Source organism: Neoarius graeffei, chromosome 7 (assembly GCF_027579695.1).
Source record: "Neoarius graeffei isolate fNeoGra1 chromosome 7, fNeoGra1.pri, whole genome shotgun sequence".
In the NCBI taxonomy this organism is placed as follows: Eukaryota; Metazoa; Chordata; class Actinopteri; order Siluriformes; family Ariidae; genus Neoarius; species Neoarius graeffei.
The window spans coordinates 67,504,335-67,514,653 of NC_083575.1; the positions used below are offsets into that span (position 1 = coordinate 67,504,335).

The following is a 10,319-nucleotide window of genomic DNA, read 5'->3' on the forward strand; positions in this document are numbered from 1 at the left end:
GTCCAACACGACTAACCAGATCAATCACTGTTTTTGGTGGAAATTATATTACTACATGGCAAATAATTTACCAGTAGGTGTAGTAGAGTCATAGAAAACCAACAGACCCAACATTCATGATATGCATGCTCCTGAGTCTGTGTAATCAAATAATTAAGTGAAAGGGACGTGTTCAAAATAATAGCAGTGTGGAGTTTAATTAGTGAGATCATTCATTCTGTGAAAAAACAGATGTCAGTCAGGTGGCCCTAATTTAAGGATGAAGCCAGCACATGTTGTACATGCATTTCTCTCTGAAAACCTGAGAAACATGGGTCGTTCCAGACATTGTTCAGAAGAACAGCGTGCTTTGATTAAAACGTTGATTGGAGAGGTAAAACGTATACTGTAAAGAAGTGCAGAAAATGATGGGCTGCTCAGCTAAAATGATCTCCAGTGCTTTAAAATGGACAGCAAAGCCAGAGAGACGTGGAAGAAAACAGAAGACTACCATTCGAATGGATCGAAGAATAGCCAGAATGGCAAAGACTCAGCCAATGATCAGTTCCAGGGTGATCAAAGACGGTCTGAAGTTACCTGTGAGTACTGTGACAATTAGAAGATGCCTGTGTGAAGCTAATCTATCGGCAAGAAGCTCCCGCAAAGTTCCACTGTTAAAAAAAAAAAGACGTGCTGAAGAGGATACAATTTGCCAAAGAACACATCGACTGGCCTAAAGAGAAATGGAAAAACATTTTGTGGACTGATGAAAGTAAAATTGTTCTTTTTGGGTCCAAGAGCCACAGACAGTTTTTCAGACGACCCCCAAACACTGAATTCAAGCCACAGTACACTCTGAAGACAGTGAAGCATGGTGGTGCAAGCATCATGATATGGGAATGTTTCTCTTACTGTGGTGTTGGGCCCATTTATCGCATACCAGGGATCATGGATCAGTTTGCATATATCAAAATACTTGAAGAGGTCATGTTGCCTTATGCTGAAGAGGAAATGCCCTTGAAATGGGTGTTTCAACAAGACAACGACCCCAAACACACCAGTAAGCGAGCAGCATCAGGGTTCAAGACCAACAAAATGAAAGTTATGGAGTGGCCAGCCCAATCCCCGGACCTTAATCCGATAGAAAACTTGTGGGGTGACATCAAAAATGCTGTTTCTGAGGCAAAACCAAGAAATGCAGAGGAATTGTGGAATGTTGTCAAATCATCCCGGGCTGGAATACCTGTTCACAGGTGCCAGAAGTTCTCAGAAACCGTGGTTATACAACTAAATATTAATTTAGTGATTCACAGGAATACTAAATCCTTAAGATTTTTTTCAGTTTATACAGTAAATATTTGGAGTTTGTAATGAAAAATGCAGACACTGCTATTTTTTTGAACAGCCCAATGTTCATTTTTCTTCATTTTCTGTAATTAAAATATTGATACATTTTTCTTCATGTTTTGATGTAGAATATAATGTGCATTGTTTCCAATGCATGGAAATAAAAACTATTATAAGGATTTTGAGCTTTACTCACGTTTTTAAACACACTGCTATTATTTTGAACACAACTGTACCTGTTCCAGATTAGAGTGCGATCACAGCACGCACTTATAAGGACTCGGACTACACGCAGACTTTGCAAAGTATATGCTGTGTACCTTGCGTCTTATGTTACCAAGCCTTTTTGTAGAACTGTGTTGATTTTCTGGTTTTCGACTCTGTTTTGTATTTTGTATTTTGCCCTTTGTCTCTGCCTTTGATATCCTGTCTGTGCCTCACTTGACAATTGCCTGTTTCTTGACTCTGATTTTGGATCTGTTCGTTACATGCAAATGTTTGTAGTTAGAGTTCGTAATAGCAGGGGGGGGGTGTATATAATTGTGTGTAATTTTATATTTATACTGTTGTACACTACCGTTCAAAAGTTTGGGGTCACTTTGAAATGTCCTTATTTTTGAAAGAAAAGCCCTGTTCTTTTCAATGAAGATCACTTTAAACTAATCAGAAATCCACTCTATACATTGCTAATGTGCTAAATGACTATTCTAGCTGCAAATGTGTGGTTTTTGGTGCAATATCTCCATAGGTGTATAGAGGCCCATTTCCAGCAACTCTCACTCCAGTGTTCTAATGGTACAATGTGTTTGCTCATTGCCTCAGAAGGCTAATGGATGATTAGAAAACCCTTGTACAATCATGTTAGCACAGCTGAAAACAGTTGAGCTCTTTAGAGAAGCTATAAAACTGACCTTCCTTTGAGCAGATTGAGTTTCTGGAGCATCACATTTGTGGGGTCGATTAAATGCTCAAAATGGCCAGAAAAATGTCTTGACTGTATTTTCTATTCATTTTACAACTTATGGTGGTAAATAAAAGTGTGACTTTTCATGGAAAACACAAAATTGTCTGGGTGACCCAAAACTTTTGAACGGTAGTGTATGTTCAGTCCTATTGTAGAAGTCTTGAGAAGCACTAAGGTATGTTTTGATCTCCTGAATGCTCATTCTGTACATACAGGTTTGATGAGGGTAAAGGGTTCTGGTGCCAGAGGATAGAGGGAAGTCGTCCTAAGTGTCTGGGGAAGAGCAAAGGCAGGAAATATCCAGAAATGGCTCCAGAGGTACTGCAGTGTGCGATTTCTCCTAAACACTTAGCTTTCTGCTCATTGTTCTCTAAGATTGCAGAAGGACACAGTGCGAGAGTCTCCCTGATAGCGGAATGTGATTTAATCGGTCACACTGTCAAACCTTGCCCCTTTCTTTTACTTATTTTTGTCGTATTTTGTTTTTAACCTTCTTTTCAGGATACTCCCTCAAAATATTGTCCTACTATATCCTTGCTTGTAATTTGCAGTTGCATTTGTATGAAAAATGTCAGTCTGGGAAACTTGGGAGGAGGTCAGTATGGATTCCTGGAAATTCTCAAATTGCAAAATATGGTTTTAGTAATGGAGCTCCCTGTGAAAAACTAAAGGGACTTATTTTCTTCACAGAATAACTTTATTGGTTATTAATTGATGGACAATAATATACAAAAGGGTTGCAATCAGTTTCTATAGAATTATTTCTGAAAGTATTAAAGGGATATGATTATCATACCTTAAGCCTCGGTCACAACCGGCCGTACGTGCTCCTACGGCCGGTCTACGTGCAAGAAACGCACGGAGGGCGTGCGTGTGACGTGCTGATTTTCGAGCCGTACACTGGCCGCAGACCAGCTGCAGAGGTTCTTTGTCATGTCAAACAAACTCTATGGGCGCTTATGTTTTTTTCCAGGTTGCAAGACAAACTTGCGGCCAACGCACGTCTTTCTCCATGAACAAAAAAAAAAGCAGCGATTTGGGAAACGCCAAAAATTGCACGGCCCAAAAATCGTACATCCGGTTGTGACCTAAGCTTTATGTTGCAGAATGTCCTGTCAAAATGCAGAAAATATATATGTATTTTTTTCAATAATATGTGCGCACACATCGGAAAAAACCATTGAGGAATCGGATGTTTCATTTATTTGCAAGCCTCAAGATTTCTGAAATGCAAGCCACGTTTTATTAAATTAGTAATTTTTACTGAATTCAATTCCCAGACTGTGGGTCTGAATTTCCTTTATAAACTTATTATTTGAAAGGCTGAGGGTTCCAGTGCATCCTAGTTTTGAAAAAGAAATAAAGCTAGACTAATTAAGCTTAAGATTTATCCTCAGCTCACATGACACTTGTGTAATAAACAGTCTTGTCACTCGGTTTCATAGGTTTACCGACTTTTTTTTTTTAAACTGCATAATCCAACTGCAGTAAAATCTCTTCTGAAAAGAAGACCCAGCTACGATAATGCCACAGTTCAAGTTCTCATAAGTTTTGAAGTTGTTGATGGGCTTTGGTTTTGAATTGTTTAATTAGTCTTGGATTTCACCTGATAGGTTCATTGTTGCATATTCTTTGGATGTAGCTTAATTATTTTCAACTTGACAGCCAAGTGTGACGGTGAGTAAGCTTATATACTTTGTTTATAATATTCTGGTGAAACCTTTTAACAGGTTTTCGGTTGCTAATTGAGGAATGATTTGTGTGTGGGGTTTTTTTGTTGTTGTTGTTTTTTTAAGTGGTGATTAAGGGCTGTATTTTAGATTTTCTTGCCAGGGAGGATAATCTGTGTGCAACACTTGCTGTGTATGGTTTATTTATTTATTTCCCCAAAAATAACAGTTGGAACCGGAATGATGCATGTTTTTGTGTGTTGTGACAGACGCGTGCTTTTCTGATAGAGTATTACCGGGGGCATAACCTGGAGCTGTTGCGGTTGCTGAACCGACTCAGCCTGACACTTCCCTCCTGGCTCAGAGAGGACTTACAGAGCAGTAGCTGGAGCTGAGAGAAACCTGCTGTACCCAAACGCACACAACCCACAGGAGCCTGGGGAACGAGAGAGGCATACACTCAGGGCCGAGTCAAACCCTGCCACTCCTAACACTCTGGGGGGGCACAAAAAAAAACCACACTATAGTGACTGAGCTGCAGTGTGTAATCATGGCTACAGAGGGAAGACGTGGCCTGCCACAGTTAGCCCATCCCCTAGGCATGATGCTCACACATGGTCTTATTGGTCCTGTCGGACTTGGAAAGATGAGGGAGAATCCTGGAAATCCTTCAGTCTGTGGATGCAGCTTTGTGTTTACTAAATCCAGACCTTCTTCACCAGGAGTTGGGTACACCAAAAGTGTGGAAGGCACGAATGAACTCATGAATCATCCACGCTCACACTCGCCTTGCTCTTCATCTTTTCAGAGGAATGATTGTAAAACATTGTACATTTGAAAGTGTTGTATATTTTGGGTCGAATGGGATCCTGATGGAATGAACATGATCTCAGCCATGATGTTAGTGTACAGGACAGAGCTCAGTTTAAGCAGGGCATGTAGAAAGCGCCAGTCTGCAGCTCCTCTCTTCTCGTGCACGGACTATGCACTATGAGGCGTTCAGAACTTATGCAAGAAGTTGATGTAAAGTCTAGTGTTCCATCCTAATGTTGACAAAAGTGTCTGTCTAAAGTGAATTATGAGCTCTCAGCAAATCCCCACACATTTTAAACATGCACTTTTTAAAAAAATCTTGATGCCAAATGTACACTGTGACCAGGTGCAGTGTGCCTCATGCAAATGTCAAGTCTGTCCTGTTCTGTGTAAGGCGCTCAGCTCAGAGAGAGAGAGAGAGAGAGGGGAGAAGGGCTGCATTATGAACCTGTGGTTTGCCCTGCAAACATGAGTGACTGTCTACTTTTATTTTTTATTTTATAAAAAATGCCCAACGCTGTATTGTCTCTAATAAATTCTTAGAGAGGTTGGAAAAGCATCTGTTCCTTTCTTTATGTTCTCTCTCTCTCTCTCTCTCTCTCTCTCTCTCTCTCTCCAATTCAATGTTTTTTTTTCCTACACTGTAGAACAATACTGAACTCATCAAAACTATGAAATAACATATGGAATTATATGGTAAACAAAAAAGTGTTAAACATGTTTCATCTTTTAGATTCTTCAAAGTCGTCACTATTTACCTTGATAACAGCTTTGCACACAATTGGCATTATCTGAACCAGCTTCATGAGGTAATCACCTGGAATGCTTCTCAGGGCCCGTTTACACGAGGACGCTGTTGGGTAAAACCGACTAAATATTTTATCGGAAGTGCCTTTCGTCTACACGGGGACGGCGTTTCCGAGGCTGAAAAACGGAAAAAATTGAAAACGCCTTCCAGAGTGGATAAGTTAAAAACGGCCCCCGTTGCATATCCGTCTAAACTACCCAATACGCGAAACTCTGCTCGGATCTGCTCACGTCAGGTACGCGTTTACGTCATACATATGTCATATACTGTACATGCCAGCCCGGGAAGTAAGAAAGTAAGTAAAAAATTAAGAGCATGTCTGATTACATCGATCCAACGGACCTTCAAGCTGCTCTGGCAGCTTTAATAAACGTCCAGGAGTCCTTCGAACATCTATACCGAATCTGCACATATACCGTTAATGAACAGAGGCGGGTATAGCATGCTCTTACTTTTTTACTTTCTTACTCACCATAACCAGAGTAGTCAAAGTTTTCGCGGCGCAGATGTGCAGATCAGACAAGACGGAAGACGTTGCGCATGCGTGCAGACATAGCGGAGGTCTTTCACAGCACCGCCTCGCCGCCTGGCATGCACATCCAATTGAATTCCACACATTTATGCGTCACCGTATAGACGCAGATTTCCTCCTTGAAAACGGTCGTGTAGACGCGGAAAAAAGTGAGAACGAAAACGGACTTGTGCGTTTTTATTTCAGACCGTCCCCGTGTAAAGTGGGCCACAATTAACAGGTGTGTCTTGTCAAAAATGGAATTTCTTGCCGCCTTAATGCATTTGACACCACCAACCAGTAGAGAGTAAATAATAAAAATACAGTAAATAGCCCTGTTCGACAACTGTAGTAATCCATATTATGTCAAGAACCACTCAACTAAGTAAAGAGAAATAAGTCAGTCATTACTTTAAGACACGAAGTGTCTTTTAGTTAAAGAAAAAACATCGAATTTGAAGGGGTTTCCAAACTTTTGACTGATATATATAAAATATCTCGCATAACAAAAACTGAGTGATGTGGAAAGACTATTGGGAAAGACACTACTTGCTGCAGCATGGTGATTCTGCCACACTGGCCAGTGCTGTCTGCTAAGATGAAGCCTATAGTGCTGCAGTCAAATTATTTCAGTTGCAAAACTAGTACATGTTCATTATATTTTTAATTTTATGATCCTGCACTGTCCTATGGATTACATGTCCGTTCTAGTAATTGTTGGGTGGTGAAAAATCAGACCGTCATTACAGCACACATGAACTGTATTAAAGTGTGTGTAGTGCGCTGTGGAAAAATTTGAGACCACAGCAAAATGATTAGTTTCTCAGGTTTTACTATTTATAGATGTGTGTTTGAGGAACATGAACGTTTTTGTTTTATTCAATAAACTACGGACATTTCCCGTAGTTCATTGAATAAACAAACGCGTTTAAAAATGCCATCACTTTAAGCATTTAATTGCAGAAAATAACTGGTCAAAATAACAGAGATTACGTGTTTTCAGACCTTGAATAATGCATAGAAATCAAGATCATATTCAGTTTACAACACAATACTAATGTTTGAGCTTAGGATGAGTTCAAAATCAAGATTATATTTATAAAATTAGTCTTCTCTGTAATTATTGGGACTCCTTGTCAAGATTGGTAAAAAGGGTTACAAAAATAACCTGTCTTTTTGTGAAGTAGCTTCATCTCTCCTTGGGGGGGGGATAATCCAACCTTTTAATTGAAATAAGTTGATTCAAAGAAAAACATTCCTCAAGAAATATTTTCAGCAAAAATGTGCCATTATTATTGGCACACCTGGATATTATAGTGAATACAATGTAACAAGCATGTTTCCCATTTAAATTGTACATTTGAGTTGGAGTGTGTGGGAACTTTCCAGCTGTAATCAATGACTTCCTGATCAACTGGGGTCCAAATATGAGGTGACGCACGGGCCAAATTCCCCTAGTCATCCATCAACATGGGAAAGATAAGAGAACACACAAGCCAAATGAGGGAGCAGTATGTTGACACAAGTCAGGGAATGGTCATAAAACAAATAGCTACTCGCCTGAAAATGTCCATTTCGACAGTTGGAGCAATAAAAAAAAAATGGACACCAACTGGAACAGTTAGAAACTTGCCTGGAAGAGGACCCAAGTTTATTTTGCCCCCACGTACAGTGAGGAGGATGGGAAGAAAGGCAGGAAAAAAATCCCCATGGATCACTGTTGGTGAATTACAAGAAAAAGTAAACTCTTGGGGTTTCAAAGTCTCCAAAACCACCATCAGACGCTACCTCCATGCCACAGGTTATTTGGAAGGTGCCAGTAAAAAGCCTTTCCTGTCAGTTAACCACAAGCATAAGCACCTAAAGTTTGTGAAACGCTACTACAACTTTGACTGGAACAGTGTTCTCTGGTCTGATGTCAAAAAAAAAAAAAGGAGCCTTTTGGCAACAAACACTCAAGGTTTGTTTGGCGTAAAAAGCATGGCTATAATGAAAAGAACCCAATCCCAACTGTGAAATATGGTGGACGTTCTGTGAGGTTTTGGGGCTGTTTTTCCTCCAAATGCCATGGAAACCTTGTTCAGGTACATGGCATTGTGGACTCCATAAAACACCAGGACATTTTAAATCAAAATCTGGCTGCCTCTGCTGGGAAACTAAAACTGGGTTGTCATTGGATCTACCAACAGGACAATGATTCGACGCATATGTCCAAATCAACATACAAACGGTTGGCTGACTATAGAATCAAACTTCCACCATGGCCATTTCAGTCCCCTGCCTGAACCCCACTGAAAAACCTGTTGGGTTTTGACACACTTCTCCCTCATTTGCTTTGTGTGTTCTCTCATCTTTCCCATGTTGATGGATGACAAAGGGAATTTGGCCTGTGTGTCACTTCATATTTGTTCCCCAGTTAATCAGGAAGTCATGGATTACAGCTGGAAAATTCCGACACATTCCAACTCAAAACTGTACCATTTAATGGGAAACATGCTTCAGTTACATCATGTTCACTATAATTTCCAGGGATGCCAAAAATAATGGCACATTTTTTTGTTGGAAATGTTTCTTGATCAAGGGTTTGTTTCTCTCTGAATCAATTTATTTCAATTAAAGGTTGGATTTTTCTTTTTTTTTTTTCAGCAAGAGATTAAACTACTTCACCAAAAGGTGTTTTTAATCCTTTTTACTCATCTTTACAAGGGGTGCCAATAATTTTGGAGGGGTGTGTGTTTTTTGAGGTTGGAAATAAGTGAAACAAAAATGAAATTAAGACATTGGCACGTTATTGCACAGCAGTTTTAAATCAATGTTTTTCTTAAGTATATATTTGAAATTGTTTGATGATTACAGATCTAGAAACGACTTGAAATATTTTATACTACAACTTAAGTTCTTCCTGTATCCATATGGGATTCCTCCAACCTCCCAAAAGTACGCCAGTAGATGGATTGGTGGCCCTAAATTTCCCTTTGGTGTGAGTAAATATGTGTATGGTGCACTGGGATGCACTGCAGTCCCAGCTAGGTATCTCTGTATCATGCCCAGTGTTCCCAGGATCGTCTCCAGATCCACGGTGACCCTGAGCAGCGACTGCTGAAGGTGAATAAATGAATTAAATTAATTTGTTGATCATTACATGAACAATTCTAATGTGTAAAAATACACATTTAAGAATGAATCTTTTTTATAATTTGGCATTGAGTTGGCATATTTGTTTAACTGGGTAGTATTTAGCTTGTAAGCCCAGCGGCCGGCGAGGGCCTTTCTGTGCGGAGTTTGCATGTTCTCCCTGTGTCTGTGTGGGTTTCCTCCGGGTGCTCCGGTTTCCCCCACAGTCCAAAGACATGCAGGTTAGGTTAACTGGTGACTCTAAATTGACTGTAGGTGTTTAATGTGAGTGTGAATGGTTGTTTGTCTCTGTGCGTCAGCCCTGTGATGACCTGGCGACTTGTCCAGGGTGTACCCCGCCTTTCGCCCGTAGTCAGCTGGGATAGGCTCCAGCTTGCCTGCGACCCTGTAGGACAGGATAAGCGGCTAGAGATGATGGATGGATGGATTTAGTTTGTAATTTAGCTTTGCCTTCTCTCTCCAGCAGGTGGCACTGCAGGCTCTCACTGTGCTCATGCTGCCACCCATGTTTTATGTGTCTCCTGAGTGGTCTCAGGAATGAACAGCACCACTAGAACATTAACTCTTTGCTCTGATATGGAAGCTACTCGATAATGATTTATTACTTTTGCTGAGTGTCTGGTGACTGAATAATTCTCAGCACTACTCAGGTTGTGTAACTGGTTCTACGGACGTTGCTCTTGTAGGAGAGAAACTCAGCAGCCAAGTCTTGGAATGTAAGCTTCCACCAGGGCCAAATGTAAACCCTTAAATTCTGTCATATCTCACAGTGCTGTCCACTTGGTTACATCTTGCTGTCAGGTGCCTAATAGACTCGTGTTTGGTTCTGCTATACAGTGGTGGTGTGTGCTGTTTTATAGAAGGAGAACTTCCATTGCTGCTTTTCTTTAAGGTATTATGATGGGTTTGTTGTTCAGTAGGAAAGAGGAATTGGCTGATACCTGTCTTTTGACCTCCAGAAGACTGATGTCACTTTGTATCAGCCTCCTTTAGATCTCAATCTAAATCACCATCTGCTTCTATGAAACCCAATTTAGGCAGCCTTCCACGTGTGAATGTGCTCATGTCTCACTTGCTCTGCTTATTTCCTTC

At 40.4% G+C, this 10,319-nt stretch overlaps 1 protein-coding gene across 6 annotated transcripts in view; it reads left to right on the forward strand.

Moving 5' to 3' along the window:
• Nucleotides 1-5,329, forward strand: part of ndst2a (N-deacetylase/N-sulfotransferase (heparan glucosaminyl) 2a) — a 346,042-nt gene extending 340,713 nt beyond the window's left edge. For 5 of the 6 annotated variants that reach the window (XM_060926279.1, XM_060926277.1, XM_060926278.1 and 2 more), the window contains one exon: nt 2,506-4,222. In XM_060926279.1, coding sequence (XP_060782262.1) covers nt 2,506-2,779 — 274 coding nt within the window. In that variant the 3' untranslated portion in view covers nt 2,780-4,222. The other variant, XM_060926282.1, reaches the window with a different exon arrangement.
• Nucleotides 5,330-10,319: the final 4,990 nt, after the last annotated feature.